Here is a 26,584-nt window from a genome sequence, read left to right on the forward strand (position 1 = left end):
AAGCTTGTATCAGAAATCAAACCCTTTTTCTTGCTATTTTATACCTTGTCAGTATTTTATTTTTCATTTATTTTATTCTCCCGTTTCACATTATGATGAATTTCAAATGTTTGTGTCACTTTTTCATGACACAGATGCTCCTCTCTCTGGTCCAGAGCGAGTCCCCGCCTCCCCAATAACAACAAAGTGAAAACAGATTTTTCAGATTCTTGCTCACTGCTAAACATGTGCTTGGAATAAATGTAAACATCCAGATATTTCACTGTGATGTATTACTCCCACCATTATTTCTGACGGGACAGAACTTAACCTTTAACCCTTGCAGTATGGAAACCCCATTATGGAGCTACACACTTTCCAAAACTCCACCCAGACAACCACACTTTTGACCCCGCTTTAACTAGATGATTGACCTCTGACCCCGGCCTTCAGCCAGGGACGTCTACTCCGCCCCGCAGGAAACATGATCACAGTCATGAAGTCACTTGTTTGTCATCGTGAAGATGGACATGCTTGGTTTGATCCAGCGTCTCGTGCCCCAGGGGCACCGAACTACCCCCGTAATCACGCGGGGGAGATCAGATCCAGATCAGATGTGAATTTCCTGACCATAAGAGTGAGTCGGCACTGTCTGCTGAGGCTGATCCACTCGCCAGGAATGTTCCACACACACCTGTGAGCAGACTGAAAACAAGTGTGACCCTCCTGACTCACTTCACTCTTTCATTAGCACACTGGTTTCAGGAGTTAGGATGAGATCGCGTCTCTGGCTCAGACCTGCGTGGCAACGTGCATCGATAGATAGACGGATGAGGTTGGACAAGAAGCCCCCCGGACCATGATGTTTGCAGATGACATTGTGATCTGTGGTGAGAGCAGGGAGCAAGTGGAAGATCAGCTAGAGAGGTGAGGAGAGGAGTGAAGGTTAGCTGCAGTAAGTCAGAATCCATGTGTGTGAATGAGAGGGAGCCAAGTGGACAGGTGAAGTGACAGGACGCAGAGATAAAGAAGGTGGGGGGTTTAAAGTACTGAGGCTCAACTGTCCAGGGCCATGGAGAGTGTGAGAAAGAGGCGAAGAAGCGGGTGCAGGCCGGATGGAATCATTGGAGAAAAGTGTTAGGTGTGATGTGTGACAAAAAGGTGTCGACAAGGAGGAAAGGGAAAGTGTCCAAAACAGTGGTCAGGCAATGTAGTATGGTTTGGAAACAGTGGCACTGAGGAAAAGGGTGGGGTGAAAGGTCAAGGACAGAAAGAGAACGATAAATGGATTGGCATGATGGATGGATGGATGGATGGATGGATGCATGCATGCATGGATGGATGGATGGATGCATGCATGCATGGATGGATGGATGGATGGATGGATGGATGATGGATGGATGGATGGATGATGGATGGATGGATGATGGATGGATGGATGGATGATGGATGGATGGATGGATGGATGGATGGATGGATGGATGGATGGATGATGGATGGATGGATGGAAGGATGGATGGATGGATGGATGATGGATGGATGGATGGATGGATGGATGGATGGATGGATGGATGGATGGATGATGGATGGATGGATGATGGATGGATGATGGATGGATGGATGGATGGATGGATGGATGGATGGATGGATGATGGATGGATGGATGGAAGGATGGATGGATGGATGATGGATGGATGGATGGATGATGGATGGATGGATGATGGATGGATGGATGGATGCATGATGGATGGATGGATGATGGATGGCATGAAGGATGGATGGATGGATGGATGGATGGATGGATGGATGGATGGATGATGGATGGATGGATGGATGATGGATAGATGGATGGATGATGGATGATGGATGGATGATGGATGGATGGATGGCATGAAGGATGGATGGATGGCATGAAGGATGGATGGATGGATGGATGGATGGCATGAAGGATGGATGGATGGATGGATGGATGGATGGATGGATGGATGGATGGGCAACCATAAGGTTTAGGGTTGTTGATTCAAACAAAAAATGGATGGAGGGATGGGCAGAGAAAGATGGCAGAATGGATCCATTGGAGAATGTGAGGAGATAAAAGGACGATGCACTGATGAACACATGAGAGAAAGATAGTAATGTCAATCATTTGAAAGGATGAGTGAAGAGATGGATCATCAGACATGTGGCACATTTGTAAAAGGATGGATAGATGGACAGATTAGAACATGATGGAGGGACAGGTATAAGTCTCCCACACTGACCGTGATGTGGGAGCAAAATGATGTGGCAGGAAAGAGTTGAGAAACCACCAGCAAGTGGTCCTTCATCGAAGGCAGTGGGTCGAATTCAAGATCAAGTCTTCTTCCCAGGGAGGCGAACGTTTCCAAACAAGAGTTCCATTCGGGCTCCTTTGAATCTCCCCCTGTGGCTTGCTCTCCTACTGAATGAGGTGTTGAGCTTGTGACCCCAGTCTGGAACAAGACTTCTCATGCTCAGATTTATGACCGTCCGTGGGTGTTCTAACCCAGGAGGTCAGAACAAGGATGGTCCGGCAGAACAAGGACGGAACTGTCCGCTTTTTCCTCTCCTCACTGCTGAGATGAAGTCCATCGTCCAAACACAGAACACTTGACTTGTGCAGTATAAATGTTGCTGTTCAAACACACTTTGCCTGCAGGTAAATCCACTCACGGTGGATGAATGAATCCTCATGTCACCTCCTGACTAGGATGCCAGTTCCAGTCGGTGACAGATGGGTGTGTAGGACCGGGCGGATCAGAGTGATCCGGGTCACACGTAAAGAAGAGTTCCACAAGAATGACCATGAAAACACTGCACATCATCCGGTTGTGCTTTCAGCTTAGTGTGTAAGAGAAACACTTCTCCCTCCAAAATCAAAAGTGAATCTCATGGCACTAAGTATTAGCTGGATTTTTATGACGCAAATGGGAAACAAAAAAAGAAATAAAATCAGGAAAATGGGGAGGAGAATGTGGGGGCTGGACATTTTACTTTTACAGCTGAAGTTGAAAAAGTTTGAAGCGTAAAAGGTTGTTTTCATTGCATACATCATAAAAAAAATGCAGAAACATCTGAACTCATTTGGGGGCGACATGTTTGCCTGTATTTTTGTGACCTTCATGTATCTATTCTGAATGAAATATTATAACTAAATTCTTTTTATTGCATAGATTTGTTCTTTTATCTGAAAATATTCACATATTTTTTATATATATATTGAGAATATCTAAAATGAATTGGGACATCTGCTCTTTTATTTTACATTTTGTCTTTATTATTTAGATATTTAAATAAATATTTTAGCTTTTCATATATTTGTTTGTTTCTTTTTTTTTTTTTTTTTTTTAGTATTATCCCACCTCTTGGTCACAGGATCCTGGGGAATCGTGTACAGCTACAGGTGTCAACTGTGAGGTAGTGGAAGCTTGTCATTATACCAAACATATACCGTATATTTTGTACGAGACTGAGTGTTTTTTGTAGCTTATTTATTTAGAGTTTGTTTAAACCACATCGCATAGTCAATATATGTATATATTGAACCCCTTTAGCAACTAGCACAGAGCGAGGTCACCGGAGAAGATCGGAGTAGAGTCTCCTTATAAAGATCTGCCGTCTGCACTCTGGAGGTTTGCCCTGGAAATAAAAAATAAAATAGATTTCAAACTCTGAAAGAGTCTTTGTGGGGGTTGAAAGATAAATCCAGGCTACAGTCAAACTTGTAATCCTTGTATCACCCAAACTTTCCAAGCAATATTTGGACCGCTCCCTTTTTTTGTTCCTGCGGGTCGACCCTAACAGGAAGGAGATTAGTGTGCAGCTGGGAGGAGAATCATTCATGGTGGGTGATTGCTATCAGGACGACTGTGGCCAAATTCTTGATCCCGGGCCAGGTCCTTTGAGGTACCAAACTCCAGCCAGCTTCAGCGGGCCGACTCACAGCCCGAACCCAGTCATATTTTAAGGGAAAAAAGGAGTATCTCACTTTTATTCTGGGTCTGCGATTGCTCACCGGGAGCAGGGGGGGGGCTTGTTTGCACCGTGCGCTCACACAACTGTGACGCGACAGATTTCCTTCTGTTTTGGTGACAAATGGATTGAGATTGAAGTCAACTGTAGTATTAAACCGGCGTCATAATAACAGTAATTCTGAGTTTTGTTCAGTCAGGGATGGATAAACACACAGCTGGGGGATGTTTAGCATTGAAGGGCGGAATGTTGCAGTTGTGTAACATCCTTCCCCCCATTTTCAAACACCCCAACTTGAGTGTGTGATTTATTACGATTGTCGAGGTGCAATAGCAGCTGCGCTACAGGCCGCGAGCCACTCGTGTTTATGTTGCGTGAGTACGATAGTCGAGATTAATGTGAAGAAGTGACCCTTTATTTAGAGTTGCTTAAGTGGTAGCTACGGAGGGGGCGGGTCAGCGAGCTACATCTGGCGCTTTGGAGGATGAGCTGCCACCAAAACTATCCAACGATTGGGTGAAGGAAGCGAGATTCTTCCTGATCTTTTATTCCTCCCCTCTGGCGTCTAATAACAGTGAAGGGCTCATTCTCCAACGTAGCCATTAACTCTAGCGTCACTCCTCTCGCTCTCTCTCATTCTCAAACACTGACAAAGTGAGTGATATTAGCTTGCAAAAGAAGTGCCTTGGAAGTGTCTGCAGTGAAGGTTCTGTGGTGGACAAAGTGAGTTTAATAAACATGTAGGCGCATGTAAAAAACACCCTCATGTCCTGCTTCCATCGCTCCCACGAAGTCAGAGGATTTACTGTTATGGCCATCATCCAAATCAACCTTCTATCTCAGTCATTCGCGCTCTCTTTTATCTTTGTTTTTTTGTCTCTATTTTGAGTTTCAGGTGTGGCCACCACCTGTGTTAGACAAAACAGAGCCACCACGTCCACCTCACGGAACAGGTGGGCCGTGAACGAGGCGTGGCGGTAGCGGTTTGGTCTTCTCACATAACCCGTCCAGGATTATGGATTTAGATTTCATCTCTTCTGCTAGTTTCCAGTGTTCAGTCTCACCAGCAGCCCTTGATTCTTTAATATCCGGCCGTCCAAATTCAAGCGAAACAGATCGGACTGAACAAGAATCCAGACAAACACACGTTGTTGCATCAGAGCTTAAGTCAATGTTGAAAGTGTAAACAGTTGGAGGGAAGATGTTCCTGATGAAATTGTTGTCGCTTTGCTGTTATCCAGTTAAAAAGCAGGATTTAATAAAATAAGGATCAGCGAGCCGCTCAATCAAATAAATATTTTCTCCTCCGCGCGGCTCCAGACAGAAACAGAGCCAACATTGTGTAACTTCAACGGCTTCTGCCGAGGAATGTGTTTGTGTTAAAAACCTGCAGGAGTCGTGTTTATTGGTTTTCAGAAGGTATTGTTTCGCCGCGTCTGCAAACAAGGTGGTCATTGTTCCTTTGTTGGAGGACATCCTTTATGGTAGTCCAACACACATCCGGGCGTGTTTACAGTACATGACACTAAAAACATGGCGCTATTAAGAGTTAAGTTTGAAGTTAAGGGATATGGTTCCACATCCGACAGAGCTCTCACCAACAACACATTTTTCTTCAAGCCCAAACAGCGCTAAGGCTAACTTGACTTAGCATCAACCCTTCAAATCCATACTGTGGCATCCCAAGAAGGTCGTGACCAAACTGGAGAGATGAATTTGGGAAAGTGCAGCGAATGTAAAATCCAATTCCAAAAAGTTGAAAGTGTATCTCTGGTTTCTTGCTGGATACAGAACCACGCCAGCCGCCCATTAATATGATCGACAAGATCATTTTAAATATGTAGGTTCAAATAAACACTATTAAATTAGGAAGGTGTTTCAGTTGTGCATTGTTGCGTAGAACATGACCTTCCTTCGCCATAATATCAATGAAAGCACATCTGCTCTTGAACCCAAACAAAGTTGCAGACCACAACAATGACATGAGCTGTAGCCTTCAAAACACCACCGTGATCCGTTCACCCCCCCCGAACGTGACCTCATGAGTCTCTCTTTGCAGACGTGACGCATGTCACTCATCCCTTATGCCAGCAGTCAAATGATGCCTTTTACTTTTCCAGGTGTGACACCATCAGATCCCACCCCCATATCACAACACATCTCAGATGATTCACTCAAACACACCAGATGAAAGGGCTGTTTAAACACGCATGTAAAGACAAGCACGGCTGGCTAGCAGAGAAGCATTACGAAATTCTGCGGTTGGACATTACAAAAAATGTCTCATGAAGAAGAAAAAGAACATATATATGCCGCGTTTATGAGGGGGGTAACTGTAAATATACCACTTTTTAATCCTGAGAATCCCTTCAGGTGTCCGGGTTCTACACGTAAACTACCAGCAGTCGTGTTCCTGTCCTTTTGTTATTATGTTCCCCATTAAAAAAACACCAAAATCCTCATGTCAATCTCCATGACTTGACCAGGGAAACTCTGAACTTTGATACATTATTTCTCATGACTCGCTGCTGCTGATTTAAAGTGTGTTGTCACGAGTTGGAGCTGATGTGTGGAAAGATAAGTCAGGTGGTTTTATTGTTGAGCAAGGACGTGACAGAAAAATTTTAAAATCTTCAACAAGGCATCAAGAGTCTTTTTTTTTTTCCTCCCCACCGCCTAACAACAGACCCATCGATGCTGGGAATGATCTCCAAAAACAGGAGTAAGACAGTATCTTTCAAGGTTCTTATTAATGGAGTTTTTTTTCTCAGCAGCTTGAGTGAACTCCAAGAATTTCAGAGGTCCCTTTCAAAGAGTCATGCTATGAGCAAGGCTGTGGTTTTAAGCGGGGTGGTGACTGAGAGTGGGGGGAGTGGCCCAGGGGGCGGGCCACAGGGCCCACTAGGTTTATATAGTTTGCCGGCTTCCCCTCTCCGTCTGCCTTGTGTCTGTGAGTTCCCACTTGTCCAGCCTGCGCCTCTCTCAGTCACAAAGAGTCTCTCTGAAGCTCCACCATGAAAACCTCCAAGCAAACAACATACTCCGTGCGCTCCTCCACCAGCAGCAGGGTTCCTGCTGTGTCCATCACCCGCGCCTCCGCCCCTGTCTACAGGGCCTCCTCCATCCACGGTGGAGCCGGTGGGAACCAGATCAGCGTCTCCAGTCGCGGTGGCCTGTCAAGCGGGATGGGAGTGAGCTCCGGAGCAGGGGGCTTCTCCAGCAGCTTCCAGGTAAGCGCCAGCGGGAAGAGCGCTGACATCATGGGGAACGAGAAGTTCGCCATGCAGAACTTGAACGACCGCCTGGCCAACTACCTGGAGACGGTGAGGAACCTGGAGCAGGCCAACCACAAGCTGGAGATCAAGATCAAGGAGGCCCTGGAGAAGAGCGGCCCTGACTTTAGAGACTACAGCAAGTACCAGGTCATCCTGGATGACCTGAGGAAGAAGGTGAGGAGGGGGGTGCGGGAGGGGTGATGGGGGCCAGGGCAGTCATTTGGTAGAGGAAGCTAGAGGGAGGGAGGGAGTCCTGCGGGACGCAAGCGAGTAGGACGTCTGGTGACAAGATGTTGTGAAGCTATAAATTAGGAACAAGACATCTTCATCTGAGGTTGTCTTTGGCACAGTAGCTGTCTGGGGCTTCAGCTGTGAAGAAACACAGGCAGGCCAGGGACAACTGGAAAACCTCCTGTTTTTCTCTCAATGCTTAGCTGTTCATTCGCACCATGTGGGTCAGAGATAACCCTGTCAACGGTGATGTTTTGGATTCGGCTGTAGCGGTGTTTTCAGGTGACACTCCACAAGGTTTCGCCCCTAAAACATCCAAATTAGCGAAAGGTAAACAATGTTGTATGTACTGTGTCAACACCCAGTGACTTCATTCATGGGTCAGCCAACCAGTCTCTCTGTCGCTGGCTCAGGCAGTTGTTCGTCACACATGCAAACACCTCCTTCCTCATGGAAATCACCTGCCCAAGGGAGAGACCCAGCTCACCCAGCTGATAGGTGCTTCCACTGGTCACATGACGTCCGCGGTTATCTCGTGTTTAGCCAATGTAAATAGCATCCGCGGGCCTGTATGTACCGTCCAAATGTACACAGACATGCAGTAAAGGCCACCAGACGGTAATGTGATCTGAGCTAAAGGCTTACCACAATAACAGGCAGGTGGTGACTCAGTCTGGATCACGATGGACGACGGAAATATTAGAGATGTTTTCAAGATCATAGATTGACAAAGGTTTTCTCCAGGTGTTCGATGCCACCACCGACAATGCCCGCCTGGTCCTCAACATCGACAACGCTCGACTGGCAGCCGATGACTTCAGAGTGAAGTGAGCTCACGATCCAAAGAATGAATGAATGGATGAGTGAGTATCACAGCCTAAAACGTTGCCCGCCCGTGCCGCCTGCTGCAGATACGAGTCCGAGCTGGCCATCCGCCAGTCCGTGGAGGCCGATATTGTCGGCCTGAGGAAAGTCATCGATGATACCAACATGAGCCGCATGAACCTGGAGAGTGAGATCGAGGGACTGAAGGAGGAGCTCATCCATCTAAAGAAGAACCACGACAACGTACGTTTTACACTCATCCAGTCTGTAGTGACTTGACAAACACTACCCTGGGGATATTCCCAATCCAGTCCCACCGTTCATAATCACCTGTGGTCTCAGTTAAATGCTTCGACCAGACTGAACTTAAGCCTCGGCTCAACAACCTGCCTGAGTCAGGACTTCATGTGTTGAAACATAAGACGTGTGAGGAAGGTTTCAACATGTCTGTATTTCAGCTCCACCAAGCCATGTAAGTTATTCGAGTTAAGAAAATCTACAACCTACTGGCCGTGCTACCGACTACAGCAACGTTGGTATTTCAACAGTGAAAGTGACAGGGTGTTTCAAAGGCTTTTATCTGACTCCAGTGTTGACCCTTTCAGTCATCAAAGCATGATGATTTAAAACACAATTTTAAGCAAACGCCTTTAGCCGTGTGCGACCTGAGTCAATATTTGCTCACAGGTTTAAAGACTTACTGGTGAAGGAGCAGGACACAACCTGGAGATTAACACAGCCGCAGCTTGTAGACAGAGAGCTGACGCTGGTCTGTACACATCAGCTATGTTTCTATTCAGTGAGGAGACTGGAAGTGGCTCCTTCCAAAAAGGAAGGAAAAAATACTTGAACTGATCTGGTTTGGTTCAAACAGCTCATTTCAAATTTAGATTTCACCAAGGTGCCTCTTTGTCTCGCAGTTCTCTGAGCTGTAAATCCTCAACAGTACGGCTCATTTGCAGTCCAGTCGACCCTCTGTATCTAGGCTACCACTTGGTTTGTCTGTGGCACCTCTCACATCGACATGTAACTTGAACAACTTTAAACAAAGATTACAATACTTTGCACATGAAATGATTTAACACTGCAATGTCGATTTTCCCAAACCCTCACAATGCCTTTTTGCTCTTCAAACCTGGCTCAGTGAAACAGAGCATCTTATGATAAGGGTGCAGTGGTCTATAGCATGTGGTGCCGCCTTTAAGATTCACAATTCACAAAGGAATATGGAGGGTCTTAGTCTGCATCCTATTTCAAAAGGGATGATATCGACTTTTGAATCACTGTCTCCACAAGACTGAACTTCCCAGTGCCCGGCGCTCGGTACTGCTGATGTAAGACCCTGTAAAAACTTCACAAATACTCTTGTTTCTACAGGAAGTAATGGAACTCCGTCAGCAGATTTCCCAGTCTGGAGTCCAGGTAGATGTCGACGCCCCCAAAGGACAGGACTTGTCGCAGGTCATGGCTGAGATCAGATCCAAATATGAAAAGATGGCACTGAAGAACCAGCAAGAGTTGAAAGCATGGCACGAGTCGCAGGTTTGTTCTTTCGTGTCTCAGAATCATCACGGCTTTTGTTGCAATACTCAGCAATATTTGTGTCTGAATTCCAGATGTCAGAGGTCCAAGTCCAGGTCAGCCAAAACACAGAGGCGCTGAAGGGTGCCCAGACAGAACTGAATGACCTTCGCAGACAGATCCAGACTCTGGAGATTGACCTGGAGTCACAGAGGAGCTTGGTGAGGACAAACTCTCAACACACTTCACTGAACTTCTGTGCATGCGCTGCTGAAGCCCAAAGCTTGAATCAGCACTCAGACTGTTGTTGACTCGGGGGCTTGACACCCTTGTGACCCGTTGCTAAGCAGCCAGACTAACAGTTAAAATGTAACCCGCTCTCTCTTATGCCCTCAGAAAGCGTCGTTGGAGGGAACGCTGAGAGACACAGAAATGCGTTACAACATGGAAATTGAGTCGCTCAACTCCATCATACTGGGTTTGGAGGCGGAGCTCACGCAGTTGCGCAGCAACATCCAGCTGCAGACACAGGACTATGAAGCCCTGCTCAACATGAAGATGAAGCTGGAGGCTGAAATCGCAACATACAGACGGCTTCTGGACGGACAGGATTTCACGTGAGTCAATGGGGTCGACGGAAAAGTCAGACATAAACTAACGTCCCATTTGCCTTCTCCAGGCTCCAAGATGCTCTGGAAGACCAGAAAACCGTGAAGACCAAAGTCATGACCGTGACACAGACCCTGGTGGATGGGAAGGTTGTGTCCTCCAGCACAGAGACCAAGAACCTTTAAACAACACCATCTTTAGTTACAACCATGACATGTTACATTGATAGCAATAATAAAAAAAAAACCTAACTAGTGAACCTCCTGGGTGAACATCTCCTCCACAGGCAGATAATAAACTGGACAAAGAAACAACCCATCTGATATTTATTTTACTGCGACACTTTTATTTATGCTTTTTTTTAATTTGAGAACTATGGAAGATGTGGTTATTGACAATTTGAAACCTTTAAAGTTTGCTTTTCTACTTGTCCACTTGAGTCAGCCTGATGTGACTGATAGAACATGAATAAAGTCCACTCCAGGAAGCAAATCTGCTGCACTCTGTCTCGACCTCTTTTCTCGTGTCTCTTTCTTTTGTTCACTAACAAAACGACAAGCTTGAATTTGGAGCAGCTGCTTGCTTCCGCTGAACACTCAGGTTTCCTCCCATCGAGAGCGAATTTGATGACTTGATAAGCAACATAAAAGGACTCTTTTAATACTAAAAAATGACATTTTTATTCATGCGTATGAACACGGAGCAGTTATTGGTGGCTGGGTGTGTGTGGGGACAAAGTCTGTGATTCAAAGTAATGCAGATAAGAGAGGAGTGGCACTCTCCACGAATATAAAGCAGTTAACCACCTTCCTTTATTCTTCACTCTCCGCTGCTAAACTTCCCTTCTCATGTCTCTTTATTTTGTTAAGTTACAAAACGACCAGCTTGAATCTTCGATTTGGAACATTTGCCTCCTATGAACACTCAGGTTTCCTCCCATATTTGTTTCGGTCTACTTCTACTCCTGTGGTGAGGAGAGCATTTGTCTAAATCTCAGCTGCTTCCGTGTCCATGTCAATCCTTTTTATTGAACAGTGAGACGTTTTAAAGCTACATGGGCAAAGCACATTGTGAACAGCGTTTTACTCTGACACCACTGGACAATATTCTCCCAGAAATAACCCACAAGCACAGCAACTAAGGAAGGAAGGAAGGTTTGAGTATTGGCTCTGTGGACCGTCAGCTCAACGCAATGGAAAAGCCACTGAAGGACAAGCTCAAGTCCCAAGTTCACATCTATTCTCCAACTTTGACTGAAGAGGTGGAAAGTCGCTGTGAGAAACAGTCACACATGGGACCTTGCCTTGTCCCGTCCCCTCTGCCTGAGGTTGCCAAAGTTTGACACATTTTTATGTATGTGTATGAACATGGAGCAGTTATTGGTGGGTGGGTGTGTGTGGGGACAAAGTCTGTGGTTCAAGGTAGTGCAGATAAGAGAGGAGTGGCACTCTCCACGAATATAAAACAGTTCAACACGTTCCTTTGTTCTTCACTCTCCGCTGCTGGACTCCCCTGCTCCAAGACGCACCTCTTCTTCCCTTTGATTCCCAGACAATGGAAAGCCATTTGAGGCGAAAGAGCTCTAAAATCGAGTTCTCTCGAGGACCAGTGCACACTCACTATGCACACAGTGTCAGCGGAGGAGCAGGTGGACGTGGAGTCCGCATCTCCACAACCAGTGGGCTTGGTGGATATGACTACCATTCCCTGCCCAACACTGGAGCCATGGCTATCGGAAATGAGAAGATCCACATGCAGCATCTGAACGACCGCCTGGCCAGCTATCTGGAGAAGGTGAGGAGCCTGGAAAAGACCAACAGCAGTCTTGAGATCAAGATCAGGGAGGTCATCGAGAAGAGAGGCCCCTTGGAGGGAAGAGACTACGCCAAGTACTACACCGTCATTGCAGAGCTGAGAGCCAAGGTGAGTCGTCTCAACTTATTATGACTGTGTCAGCTAAATGTGGAGACTAGGACACTCTCCATGTCTCCCAAAAATAAACCTGGAGCCATTTTCACAACCGCCATGGTCTTTTCTTTCAGATTTTCGACATGATCAAGGCAAACGCTCAGTTGACCATCTCTGTGGACAACGCACGCTTGGCGTCTGATGACTTCAGAGTGAAGTTGGTGCTCAGCAGCCAGGTCATTGAAGTTGCAAAGAAAGCAGGTTTGTTGTAATGAGACTTTCTCGACGACAGGATGGAGTACGAGATGGGCATGCGCCAGACTGTTGAGGCTGATCTGGCTCGACTGAGGAAGGTGCTGGACGACACCAACGTGGCTCGTCTTCACCTGGAGAGCGACATTGAGTCTCTGAAGGAAGAGCTGATCAACCTGAAGAAGAACCATGAGATCGTGAGGGACCTCTCTTTCGAAACTATTGTGGAGGACTCTCTGCATACAGGAAATCATTTCCTGTCCATTTCCCTCTCTCAACAGGATGTTGCTGAACTGCGCAGGCAGATCACCGAGGCCAGCGTCCATGTTGATGTGGACGCTCCCAAGGGTCAGGACCTGGCCAGAATCATGGAGGAGATGAGAGCGAAGTATGAGATGATCGCCCTGAAGAACCAGGAGGAACTCAAAGCGTGGCACGAGTCTCAGGTAAAGCCGGATCATCCCGCTAAATCTCACCTCTGCTCATCTGCAGAGCTGCTCATGTTGGCCTTGGTTTGATTTTACAGATGACAGAAGTCCAGGTTCAGGTGTCGGAACAGACGACAGCTCTGAAAGATGCCGTTGCTATACTGAGCGAAACAAGGCGGAAGCACCAGGCTTTGGAAATTGAGCTGCAGTCAGCACACAGCCTGGTGAGTCTTCCTGGTCTTCACAATCGGGCACCTATCATGACAGCTATCCACCTTTGTAGAGAGCGGCTCTGGAGGCCACCCTGCGTGACATTGAGGCGCGGCACAACATGGAGATGGAGAAGTTGAACGCCATCATCCTGAGGCTGCAGGAGGAGCTGTCGCGCATCCGTGCCGACATCCAGCACAACACCCACGAGTACGAACTCCTGCTTAACATCAAGGTGAAGCTGGAAACTGAGATCGCCGAGTACAGACGGCTGCTGGACGGCGGTGACTTCAGGTGAATATGAACACATGAATAGTGAGCTGATCCCATATTTGCTCATCTCAGGGAAGCACTTTGCAAATTTGATTCAAATAAGGCTCATGCAAAAGAGGAAGCTATCAGATTACACCAACGTACTTACTATGCAATGTACAATAGACAGTGACTGAAACAAAAACTGTTTGTTTTTCCGCAGACTTCAAGATGCTCTGGATCAGAAGCTGGTGCAAACCAAAGTGGTGACGCTGACTCAGACTCTGGTCGATGGCAAAGTGGTGTCTGAGAGCAAAGACGTCAAAGCCACTGAGAAGACTGTAACCAACTGAAAACTGAACCACTGACAACCCTGGAGAGTCAAATAAAATCAGTGACATAAAAAAGTGCCATGCCTCTCAATATTATTAAATTCCGTGTGTTTAAGTAATAGGGGACTTTATAAAATTCTGCCCAAGTGTACAAGACAACACGGTGACTCCAGCTGGAGCTCGCGTCATGAGCATTCTTGTTTGAGCGTCCCCCTCCCAACAGGAAATTCTTCCGGCTTCTGAGGAATTCACATTTTGACCTCTTGTTCTTTGGCCACATCCCAAAACCTTCATAAATCTCTATTCCCATGCCATTCCTAAAGAGAACTTGCCAGGTCCAGTCTAATAAGTCTCATAACGGTTTAATATTTTGGATTTAAATAAACTTCCGTCAGTCACAGAACGCGTGCACAAAGAACAGGTCGTTCACGTCTCCTGGCGTCTCTGAAATACTAACTTGTAATGCAACTTCTAATCCAATATACTGCGCTGTGTTAAAATCCTGGGGTGAACATGCATAACTTGGTGAACTAATCCATTTATTGGTTGTCAAATAATGCAAAGAAGGATCAATAACCTACTAGAATCAAGCTACTGCAACAAACGGTAAACATATTCCTACGAATACTGGCACAACATTTACTTTTATTTACTTTTTCAGCTTGGGTCTAACTATGATGTAACTCCCAGGTTAAAAGGTAACAGGAGGTTGTGGAGTAAATACGTCTAGACACAAACTGTGCAACAGCAGAGGACAAATCCACTACAGGTTTGTGGATTATTCCTAAAATAAGACTAAGACTGAGGCTTACATTTGCATGACACTTACATGAAGAGGCAGGGCCATTGAAGTAGCACCAAATAAATTCATTAGCCTTGAAGTACCTCTAACTCATTTGGGGAACATTTGGAACGAGAACAGTGGAGGTAAAATTGGGGGTGTGACCCCACTGGGGGACGTGGTAACAGCCTGGTCAGGGGAATCAATATGATCTCCTCTATGAGCCTCCATGTCTGCAGAAGTTAGCAACATCTATAGATGTTCCTTGTTGGCTACAACCGTGGTTTTCGCAGGATCTGGATGGACCTGACCCAAAATGAAACCCCCAAAAAACTAACTGATCTTACCCAAACTCACAGTTTGATGCTTTTCCAAAATATTTGGTTCATAGGGGGCGCTAGAGGATGCTTACAGTGGTCTACATTTATTCTGTAGAACAAAAGGCAGCGTGACCTAATGGAGTCGTCCCATCTCCAAAGCAAAGACGGTGGACAGAATGCATCGTAAAAGCAGGTTTCAGCGACAGGTGAACTAAGTCGGTCTTGTGAATGTGGATGTTCACGTGTCCAGAAATTCCTCAGTAAGCCCTTCAAAGGCTTGGCACAGCGTTGTTTTAGCCTTTGCAAAGATGAAAAGTAAGACTCTCTGTCTTGTTCTAGTTTACTGGAACAGAACTACAAGTTTCACGGAAACCGACTGATACCGATTTTCAGTGGGATAAAACATGCGGCGACTGAAGCATAACATTAGATCCTGTCTGTATGGCGTATGACCAGGCGTCGGACAGCATTTGGTCACAGGAATACAAATGAAACGTCATGGAATATGCAACCCAATATTAGACACCGATAAAGGGTCCAACAAAATACTATCAACTATGACTTAGACTCCTCGGGTTGGAAAAACACCTCAGCAGGACTGTACTGTCGCAACACTTGGCAGATTGTACTGAGAAATATTATTCATCAGCTGCTAATGCTAGTTTAGAAGCCGATATCTGTACGAGTTGATGACTCTTTGTTTCATTCTGTGGATCACAAATACTAAAAAGCCTTTTTGTATTTCGTAAATCTGACTCTTAACCCCCGGATTTTATTTTGATAAATGACAAGACACACACCATTCGATCGTATGACACGGAGATGTGAGTTAATGCCTTGTCTCTGTTCTGGTTGAAGTAAAAGATAATGATTTACAGTTTGGTTTGAAGGAGTGTAAAGTATAAGGTCAATAAAACAATTTAAAAAGGGAGTGCCACGCCGTAAATCCATGAAGAGTGAAGGCAACATCCGTCAGTCACCTTGATACTCATCTTAAACTGGAAGTGCAGTGTTACCAGACGACTCTATTCTCTGTCTAATCGATTCATTTTACGGACAAATAAACCTCCTGTCAGTTGTGTCGGATTCATTCCTGATAAATTAGTATAAGACTGACTGGGATCAATGGTGACCTTGTACCTTTGAGACACTGTTTTTTCAAAGAGCCACACTGGAGGTGAGAGAGTCATCATGAGAGGGCAAAATAACTAGCTTATGGTGATGCTATTTGTGCAGCCAGAACAGGAACAGAGCCATTTGCTTCCGAGCTTCCTGGCTTTGTTTCAGGCCACACTTTTCTGTAGACCTGCTACTTCATTTTTGACAATTTGCTGGCTACAGTTCACTTGCCGAGGATAGTTCCTCCCCCGCCTTCAGCCAAAAGAGTCTGATTTCATGGTGGACAGCAATGATGAATGTAGGTAAACAGCACTCCAGTCAGTGAGTCAGCAAAACACAATCAACTTCATTTCTGTCACCTCCGCTTTATCCAGGAAAAGCAGTTGGGGTTATGAATCATGTCACTGGCTCGTGTGCATGTGGAAAAAACGTGTAATCTTTCCATCGATGCTACACATCTGTGGGGCGTGAGTGTTCCACTCATCCTCGGCTCCCAGTTGACTGGGCCTCCTCCCAAGTGGGAGCAAAGGAAAAGTGAACTTCTGGTGTGCCTCTGGTTGGAAGACAGTGGGGGCACAAAACTGAGCAGGGGAGAGAGATGTGAGATATTCCCATATTCCACCACAAAGTTTTATTGTGTTGCTTGAAAAAAAACCCCTAAAAACGACCAATTCGCCAAAACTACGTATTTTATTTCCTCTCGAGAAACGTGCTCCCGTCAGTGAAGGTGACACTGGCACGGCATCAGATCACGAGTCTGAAGATCTGTTGCCACCAATGAAGAACAGTTCACCTTAGGTTTGTGCCGATGAGGGTTGTCACAGCGCGTCATCAAAACCGGAAGCCGCCATGTTGGAGATACTCACTGCTCAGCACAGAGCGGTACTGAAGGCCATTCTGCAGCGTTTCCTTGAAAAAAGTGAGAATTACGGTCGTGTTTTGGGTCGTACGAATCGTTCCGATCGTGAAAAACATTTGGAATTTTATCAACTTCCAAAAGTTAGGACAAATCAAGGAGAACAATACCAGACGTTGTCGGAAGAAAGGAGGCGCTTGTGGACCTTTGTGGCGAAACTGTGGATAACATCCCAATATTGTGCTTATTAAAAAGAGGAAAGGTTTAGCCTAAATGACTGTTAAGTACAATACAGTGTTCATTTGCATTGTATTGTCCTGGAAGAGAATACACATAACTTTTAACAGAACATGTTTATTGATGCCAACCCACAGTTTTCAGAACGTTCCCTTAAAAAGCTATCGCTCTCTCTCACACACACACACGTCACATTCCTATATCAGGTGCAAATGTCAGCGAATACTCAGTATAACAGTTCCCTGACCCATCCGCACACCATCTGGATATATGCCTCCGAACTCCGGTGACAGTTCAGATCGTCAGCGGTGGATGGAATAGGCGAAAAAACAGGTAACTGCCAATATCAGGATACGTGACCGACGGCAGACTGTCCGGATCGTCGTTCACCCACGACGACGGAGCCAACTCGTACGGGTCTGCACCACCAATACAGCTCAACTTTTCCAAGTGTCGCGCATTTTCATGTTCATGAAGTCCCTCTCTGTGTGTCATGTATGTTAGCGTTTTTCCAGCGCACTCCACAGTCCATTGGGATGTTTACAAAGAGCATCATCAACATGGCGACTTCCGTGTTGGATGACGCGCCGTGAAAACCCTCAATAAACTCATGGAATCTGGAATTCTTTCAAGCCAGGGGCTGAGGCAGAGGTGTGAAGGTACAGCAGCACCGTGACTCACTCAGATGTGTGGGATTCTACGAGACATTCATATCAGTCCTTGACAGGACTCCCTCATATGTGTGGCTGATATTCACTCATCCATCAGATAGAATCTCATCTTCTGATCACTTTTTATACCTGAGGAGATGAATCTAACTCAACAGATTCATTGGGAGTCAAGCGAGGGTGAGTGGAGTCAGTGTGAGAAGGCAGGAAGGAGACGCTGAAGAGTCGGGGGTGGCAAGTGCGAGGCAAAGGGCAAGTTAGGTAACAGCAAAGCTGGGCAGCGCGCCATCATCCAGTGGCCAGTTTCCCCCCCCGAAAATTTACTTTCCAGCCCTGTGTGTGGGAGAGCGAGAGAAATCCAGCTTTTTCTCCACAAAAAGAGCTGAGATTGCATCCTGTGACTCATTCGTCTGGTTTCCGTGGAAACTTACCAGGGGTTAGTTAACACAAAACGACTGCAACTGAATCCCCACAGGAGGCTGATGATTATGGTCCATGCTAAAAATACTGAGCGCCACTGTGGGGAAAGAGAAGCCACGCTTGTGCAAAAGTTATACTTAAGTAGGGGGGGAAAAAAAACGGCAGATTTCAACACAAAAGGCCTCTTTTATTCGCACGATAAAGCAGGGGAATTCTGAAACACCGTTGAATGGATAACCAACAGGCATTCCTGGGGTGAATGATTGAAGGTGGGCCGACGTGCTTCAAGTGAAACGTGTGCAGTCATAAAGAGATAGGACACTGTCTGCTCGTAAATCATGAGCAGAGTTAGTGTGTTACTGTGAATGTGGTTATCTGTTTTTCTTAGTAACACTTACAGACTATAAACAGCACAGACGCAGCTCCACCCAGTTTCTCCCACTTACTGTCCACATTCCTGGGACAAAGCGGGGGCAGCGTTGCAAAACTGGCAAGTGGATTGTTGGAGTGTTGAAACCAGCCACTAAAAGGTGAAGAACCTTTGTTAAGCAGGCAGTGTGTTGTTGAGATTTGTTTTCCTGATGAGAGGAATTTCAGCACAGGAAGGGTGCGTCTGTGCAGTCGGCACGACCCCCGCGTCCAGGAAGGGCGACAAACAACAATGAGTGTGCGCACGTAAACTCTGCTCCAACACACACCTGGATATTGAATGTTCCTCTGGTGCGCCCGAAAACAATCGCTCCTGTAACTAGATCCTAACAAGTTTCAGGCCCTTGAGAAACACGGGTGGGGTGTGACTTTGGGAAGCTGAACTACCGGTGGTTCCCTGTCATGTTCGGTGGGTAAAGCGGGATTTATGAGCGGGGCTGATGTTTCCAAGCCGAGCTCAATCCAGCATGAGTCACTGGGTAAACGTTTCCCGTGTTCCAGACAGATAGATTGCATGTTTGTGTTGACTAAACAAGCTGGTGACATGCCGGACTTGTCCCGCAACTCCACTTCCGTTTAAGTATACGACTGGTGCAAAATATTTGAAATAAAGCCCCCGACATATTTGGGTAGGGAGGGGACTAGAGGTGGAGGACTAAGGATTTCGTCACTGTTTTTGCAGATGATGTCATCCTGTTGGCCTTTGACACCATGGGATCACAGTGAAAAGCTTCTCCACTGAACTCCATTTCATGTATTCCTCAATGATGGAGGACAAATGAGAGCAGCATTACCTCGCTGAAAAAGGAAGAGTGACTTTGTAGCTTTTACAAGTGTTCTGTACTAGTATCCCCCACTGCACTGACCTTCAGCGTGAGGCTTTGCCATGAGAGCCGAGGTGTGGAATTTCATCCCATGAACTAACTCTACTCTTCTTATTCCCTCTCCGGAAATGGTCTTGTAAGAAACTCACTTTCATTCATGAGCGTTTGCTTGCTGATAAAACATGACATCACCGTGTACTTCACAGAAATAATGAATCAACGGCTTATTTTACACACCGAGTTCAAAGGTGTGACTTCCCCGAGAGATACAGTTATGTTGTGTTTGCAGAGTTGCCGTGGAAACAAACCGACATCAGGAAACTGTCAAACAGTTCATGCTAACAATGCCGCAACTAATGACTTTTGCTTGTGTTTGTAGTCGCTTCTCGTGGATGGATTGTTGTGTTTTTCTGTGCATGAGTGAGCGTGGACAGAGCTGCCGGGGGCCCTCCACTTGTGTGTCGCCCTTCTACACCTCCATGTAGTCACACAAAGGGGCGACCGAGCCTTTAAAAACCAGTCATGCAGGACAGCGTCTTCACTTTCCAACACATGGGTTTAAGCTGAGCGGAAGTATTTTCTCTGTGTTGTCAATCTTTACATAGTATCACTGGATTTTGCTTTGAATTCAGCTTATATCATTCGATGTAAACAATTCTGATTCACAGAATTCACGGCCGATTGAAAGCAAAGTATTTGTCAATGGCATCATAGTCTTCTATGAGGGTTTGGGAAACAGTGGTCGACAATGTTGGTCACGTTTACGTGAATGACAGAAAGAGTCAGACAAAGACTTGTTCAACTAAACCGGACAGCAGTGCGACAGCAGCTGTCATCCGTTATACATGCAGCGTACCAATAGTCAGGGCTCTTCCATTACGATAGGTGGCACCAAGAAACCCAAGTTCTCATGAGTATTGTGGTGCCTGCCACTGGACTTGATAGACGGGGTTTCAGGAGGTGGATCTCCAGAGAGAAAGGAGATACTGAACTTAGCATAGGTGACTCAAGAACAGCACAATGTATGTCTTAGGTCATTGTGGCTGCTTATTTTTTTAGGCATGGTGTGCCAAACATCCTCTCCAGAAGGGAAGTGTCGCTCCCTGGGGAGTCAATTTTACGTCCAAGTCACAGACAGGACATGTCTGTGCCTGGTACACTGCTGTGGAGGATTCCACAGGAGGGAGGTCCTCTGGTACACAACTCCATAAATCATGGCACAGATGGTAAATAAGACACCAGATTACTCTGTGCTGCAAAATAAAAGGCTAATAGTGAACAATGAGAACGTGAAGACTCTCATTTGAAGAAGTCAGTAGTGGCTTTGAGGGGCTTGAAATTTAAGTTTCAAGGTTGCACAGGTCAAAACTTTCCTTTCACCCAAAACCTCTGTGTGTTCCTCGCAGGATACAGGAGCATTTTAAGGCCAACAACATCTTCCCAAGAGATGGGTCGGCCCCGTGGCGTCCTCCCGGTTGGACATAGCCAGTGACCCTCAGACAAACAGAAGACACCATCAAGAGACCTGAGCCGACAGCGACATCAAAACTATCCTAAAAAAAAAAAGTGACTGCAACGCTTCTTGTACTCCACCATTGAGCTGAACAGTGTATAACAATGATATTTCCATCTGCAAGCAAGTGGCATGTCCACAAACTGACCCTCTTTCTTGCCTTTAATGTTTCTTTCATTTTTATCCTTCAAGTTATTTGATGATTTCTAGCCCCTGGAAAACAAGCAACAATAGTTGTGTGACTTCTTTCCCCTCGTCCTTCACCACTGACACACCCAACAGAGCGAGCATCCTTCACTCTATTCTGTTCAAATCATTGTAACTCGTGGGCCACATCTCGTGTGACTCTCATGATCTGAAACTGATTTTTTTTAGACCCAAATAAAGTTCAAATTAAAGATGAAACTGCATTGGATGTGACAACCTGATCTGTGAACTAAAACTTCACTAGCACTTCACTCCCCCTTGTGTCTGAAGCCCCGAATTTTTTTATTTTTTTTTTGGTGAGGGAAAGAAAAGCACCCGTTTAATGAGGCGCAAAATGAATTACAATCCCTCAATATCTCAGCAGCAGCTATGAGTCAGAGATCTTCCCCCAGCTGGCCTTGGGTTACATTGATATGACCAAAAATGGCTTTTCGCTGCTGGCGGTGCCTTGATATATCAGCTCCCATGGGTGGGGCCGCTGCAAAACGCGCCTGCTGGTCTTGAATCGGAGGAGTGAGATAACCGGCCGCAGATCTAAATGCCGAACATGTCTGACCTTTGTGAGCCGACAGCTCCAGGATGGGACTTTAAAACATAATTTCTGTAATTATTGACAGATGCAGCTGATACAGGGCAGGTATGTGCGAAGGGGAGACCTTATGAAATGAGTTATTTTATCTGTCCTGCCAAACATTTACAGCGACACTGAACTGTACTGCGGTCAATGTCCGGTCTTATCTCGCTTGTGCTAACAAGTGTTTCAGGGGAAAATGGTGATGCTGCTCAATAAACAAAGCCGCCGCTTCCCCAAGTCTCAGTAGCATGAAAGAGGAACATGGAAATAACTCCCACCGTGAGCTCAGTTTGAAGGCATGTTTGTGGGTCGTGTCAGTCCACTAAATAAACCTCTTCATATTTGAAGGGTTTACCAAACTTGGCGTTCGTCCTGGGAGTTGGATAACTACTGCATACCCACAGAGCCACATTTTCCTCGGAGTTCAGGATGACAGAAGTTCAGAAGTAACTCCTTATAACCCGAGCCTTATAAGCGCACGGCGTGGTAGCTCTTCTGCGTGGGTGTGTGATTGTGATAACGCGGTATTTGGTTTGCTTATTTGAGATGGAGATGTTGGGATATTAGTGGCTGTCGAACCGAGGGGGGGTGAAAGACCTCGGACTTCAAAGGGAGAAGGAAAAAAGATTACATCGGTTGTTGATGTTAAATGCCACAAGTGATGCTTCAGAATCGTTGAAGGATGTGCCATACCTAAAAGAGGGTAACTATAAGGATATGCAACATTTAAAAAATGAAAACACTGAAAACACAAGGGCTGTACCTTTTTTTGTTATTTTACTGCTATATTTTTTTCATTGCATCATCTGTCGTGCATTTTGTGTATGTCTTAACCCACCCAATTCCATAGCTGCGAATAAATCCTATAGGTGTTCCCGACTGCTCCCATTTCATGAGGTCATCCCGGTCCACCGTCAAGGGAGGAGTCATGGGAGTATTCCCTTCCGTGTTTTCTGTTTTTCCGACACTCATCAGTCGCGTTCCTGTGTCACGCCCAGGTAACGCTGGTGCCACAATAGGGAATTTGGTGCCAGAAAAGATTCAAGCTTTGCAAGTGGCAGTGGCTCCTCCAGAGGTGTGAGCGTAAGGCTCTACAACGGGCTACAACTGATGCGTTTTATAGTCAGCACTGGTTGGTGACTCGCAGAACCGCAGAGGTCCTGGATTTGTGATCATTCACAAGCACCTCCGTGCGCCACACAAAGTCCGCGGTGAGCAGTAGTTCCTGCCGGAGCATCTTCGGCTGGAAGGATGTGAAGGAGGTTGAGATGTGTTTCAATAAAGAGAGGAGAATTGTCACTCACAGAGAGATATGGAGCGTCACAACTCAAAGCTCCTCCACTCAATTCCATTCAGTCATCTGGACATGAGCCACAGCCACAGGGTGTACTTCTTGATCGCATCATTTATGATCAAAGCATGATCGAACCCAACCCCGGACCAGCAAGGTGATGTATTCCCAAGACCTGGGTGCAAGCAAGTAACCCATACAGTAGTGTGGCGCCAAGAATTTGTAAGATTCTACTCTGTATCTACAACTAAAAGGATGCAGTTGATCACTTTGCGGAGGCTTAGTTTGTGTAAAATGACTTGCACATGGCTCACAAGTCGTTTTTGGGGACTTGAAGGTGTTTTTAAAACAACTGTTCCAGCCCAACTAAGACACACAAGTGAAGTAAGATTATATCGGGGTATATCACAATCCTGAAAAAACATTTGTGCGAGCGGAAGAAATACAAACAAAAGGGATCCAGAAGTGTTTGCAAAACTAATGATGTCAGTTAGTGGAACACCGTACCTTCCTCCCAGTGACATCACCGCCTGAAAAGTCCAGTGTCGACCTGCTGATGTCATGCGTAAACAGCGTGAGCCACAAAAATACAGATCGAATTACCAACCTGTGGTTGAACCTTGCTCTGGCTGGTGTTTGTTTTAGCTCAAGAGAGTCTATTTTCACCCAGATTTATGACCATCTGCACCCAAGCAGGTTGTGAACCGAGCTGACATGAGCCGGAACTCTGGGAAACATCATGGGGCCAGTTTGCTCAACGTGAAATAAATGAGAGAAAGTGCAGGGGAGTGGAGACCAGGAACGGACGGGGTAAGAATTTGAGAAACTGACGACATCAGGGAAGTTTGAATGAGGGCAGCACTGGTGCAGTTTTCACATGGACAGCTCCACTTGTGAGCACAGAGAGAAACCTGCCGCATGCTTTTAAGTCTCAACTGAGGTTGATGCTGACTCCGTGGCCTTTCACATGTGTAAACCATTAAAAATGAGTGATGCGTATCAGGTGTCACAACATTGGGGGCTCACATACTCAGTCTTGCTTCCCACCAGTGAGCAAGCTGGTTCAGTCCCGGGGAGTAGAGCAAGATGGTGTCATAGCTTGAGCAGTGGTTAGTGAAGCCCCCTGCAGGTTTGAAAGTTCCACTGAGGAAGGTTGCAGAGACATGACATTAAGAGCTTTCCCCTGCTTTGACTAATGAGTGTTTATTTCAATTTCACTCCAGTAATTTCGCTGACAAAGAACAAACTGTAGTCAACAGCAGCTAATAACCAAAAGTCTTATCAGGCATTTAGAAGAGTTTAGCTGAGTCATTCGTTCTGAATGTCCCACAAGGGGATTTGAACAATGGGCTGCTTTCACAGCCCTGAAGACACGCTGGGGTTTTACTGGAAGCTCTTGAGTTCAAGTTCACTGAAGGCTCTTTCAGTGTCTTCTGCGGGAGGTGAATGGTGTCAATCATAAATTACGAGAAACGTGTCTAAAGGTGCAACTTGTAAATATAGCTGACCAGGACACTCTAGAGTGGTTATAATGAAAGATTAAAAAATGGAGTCGCATTCGTCCCTCTCATAATAAATAAATCGTAAAACTGCATTCGACAAACTCCGAAAACAACTTTACAATCTGTGAAAACACATCTACGAACTTGGAAATACACTCACAAACTCAGGAAGAAATTGGTTTGGTCAAGAAGTATGTAAATGTCTTCCACTAATAGTGAGTTTGTTCCAAGAGTTTGTCACTGTGTTTGCGCTTCTCAGCCACCGTAGTTTCCGGCTCATGACGCATGGCCCTCAGAAAGACAGGTTCAAGTTCCTAAAGAACTCAGACACGTGAACATTATGATCTAATATTTGTATTAATGCAGACTTTGTAATAATTTGGTTGACTCTCACTGTTTTATTCAGTGATCAGTTCCATTTTACAGTAATAACGGCAGTTTCGCCGTGTGTTTACTTTGGGAGTTGCGGCCCGTTCGCGGTCTTTCAACCGTGTCAGCAGCCGGGTTTCTTCGGGCGACTCTATGGAACGCAATAGACAGTTCATGATCACGAACTAAACCTATGTTTGCCACCTGAAATAGCCGATGGAATCGTCACGGACGCTAGCGTCACAGCTAATGCGCCAATGTGAACATCGCTAGCCGGCTTTGTGTGTCAATATACCGACCTTCGTGTCAACACAAGGAGGCAAGCAAGTGCCCCGTCTGCTAGTGTTACTGATATTACAAAACAAGATACGTGTTGTTTACGTCACTATGTTTTTAGGACTCACTTTTGTGCTCCGTGTTGCTCGCTCGCTTCGCCCGACGTCATGGTCTCAACACTCCGTGGGCAAGTCGTCTCACCCCTCGGTTGCAAGTGAGCATCCTGAAAATCTCCTTTTCCACAGGTATGTGACCTGCTGTGCAGTTCTAATTGAGTTGCGTTGAATTATTTTGCTGTGTATTATTCTAAACTCTCAGCCAGCAGCATTTGATGGAAAAAAGGGTGGTCAAGACTCGACATGTTGGAGATGATTTACACAAGAATCGCTCATCGTCCTATAAATTACCTTCAGGAAACATGTTATTAGTACACACAGGTGTGTTTACTGAGAGCTGGCGCCGTGCTAGCACAGCTGTTTCTAATACAGCAGACAGCGTGATACACTTTCAGTTTTGCTTGCTCCTCCTGGTCTGAACACTACGAACGCGCTTGTTGACAACGTTGAGCTGAAAGCAGGAAGTGTGTCATCTATGAATTTGAATTCAGGAATAACCCAAAATGGAGCTGAGGAAATATGCAGGGGAAAAAGTGAGCGAATCCTAAACCACGCTGGGAAAAGCTCCACCAGACATGTCGCCCACACACGCAGACAAACACTGACAAAAGAGCCATTGAAAGCCCAATAAGTCACTCCGCTCTACATGTGTTGCTCATTGAAAAATGTTTGATCACTGAAAGATTTGATCCAGCCTCTAATTCAACCACACACATCTGCTCTGCTCTGTTTGTTGTCACAAGGCAACATCCTTCTCTCATTTCGCAGTGAAAGGAAACTTTATATGATTTGGAAAAAGATTTAAATTGTATTCAATAGTCCTGAGTGCTGCGTAGTGGTGTGTTTACAGTATGTCATTGTGTATTTCCGTCTTCTCTGACCATGTTTGAAACTCGTGCTCCGTAGGATCTGTGAGTGCCGCATCACGTTGCCGTCTCAATTTGTTATATCTGCAAAGTGGATAGTGAGAAGCTTCATCATTTATGATTCAAGAAACTCGATGGTTTTTCATTCCAGATAGCGAGCGATGGGCTAAAGAGGCTTCATGAAACAGTGTCCTCATTTTCAGCGCTCAGTAGGTTTAAAAATGGTGTGAGGGTTTATTGAATATAGTGAAAATAAAAATAGATTTTAGAGCAGAGAGCCTCAGCTCGTGGGCTCTGACACTAAATGAAGACAAGCCCATCCTTACAGTTGGCGTGATGGGCTTATGAGGTTTCATGAAACAGTGTCCTCATTTAGAGCGGAGAGTGCCATCTAGTGGACAACA

The 26,584-nt window shown here is 45.8% G+C and overlaps 2 protein-coding genes across 2 annotated transcripts; both read left to right on the forward strand.

The window, feature by feature from the left end:
- Positions 1-6,916: 6,916 nt before the first annotated feature.
- krt18a.1 (keratin 18a, tandem duplicate 1) lies at positions 6,917-10,922 on the forward strand. Its single transcript, XM_053850435.1, has 7 exons — positions 6,917-7,418; positions 8,220-8,302; positions 8,387-8,543; positions 9,678-9,842; positions 9,917-10,042; positions 10,218-10,438; positions 10,501-10,922. Exons 1-7 carry the CDS (start codon positions 6,984-6,986, stop codon positions 10,613-10,615), a joined length of 1,302 nt encoding a protein of 433 aa, XP_053706410.1. The 5' UTR covers positions 6,917-6,983; the 3' UTR covers positions 10,616-10,922.
- Positions 10,923-11,940: 1,018 nt separating this feature from the next.
- On the forward strand, positions 11,941-13,870 carry LOC128750153 (keratin, type I cytoskeletal 18-like). The gene is made up of 7 exons (XM_053850436.1): positions 11,941-12,353; positions 12,473-12,555; positions 12,631-12,787; positions 12,872-13,036; positions 13,117-13,242; positions 13,302-13,522; positions 13,704-13,870. Exons 1-7 carry the CDS (start codon positions 11,985-11,987, stop codon positions 13,831-13,833), a joined length of 1,251 nt encoding a protein of 416 aa, XP_053706411.1. The 5' UTR covers positions 11,941-11,984; the 3' UTR covers positions 13,834-13,870.
- The last annotated feature ends 12,714 nt before the right edge of the window (positions 13,871-26,584 follow it).

Source organism: Synchiropus splendidus, chromosome 18, assembly GCF_027744825.2.
Source record: "Synchiropus splendidus isolate RoL2022-P1 chromosome 18, RoL_Sspl_1.0, whole genome shotgun sequence".
Lineage (NCBI taxonomy): Eukaryota > Metazoa > Chordata > Actinopteri > Syngnathiformes > Callionymidae > Synchiropus > Synchiropus splendidus.

Coding starts and splice junctions, on each gene's coding strand:
- krt18a.1 (XM_053850435.1), top strand. CDS start 6,984: ATGAAAACCTCCAAGCAAACAACATACTCCGTGCGCTCCTCCACCAGC. Junction 9,843..9,916: donor AAGCATGGCACGAGTCGCAG/GTTTGTTCTTTC, acceptor TCTGAATTCCAG/ATGTCAGAGGTCCAAGTCCA. Junction 10,439..10,500: donor CTGGACGGACAGGATTTCAC/GTGAGTCAATGG, acceptor TGCCTTCTCCAG/GCTCCAAGATGCTCTGGAAG.
- LOC128750153 (XM_053850436.1), top strand. CDS start 11,985: ATGGAAAGCCATTTGAGGCGAAAGAGCTCTAAAATCGAGTTCTCTCGA. Junction 12,556..12,630: donor TCTGATGACTTCAGAGTGAA/GTTGGTGCTCAG, acceptor TCTCGACGACAG/GATGGAGTACGAGATGGGCA. Junction 13,523..13,703: donor CTGGACGGCGGTGACTTCAG/GTGAATATGAAC, acceptor GTTTTTCCGCAG/ACTTCAAGATGCTCTGGATC.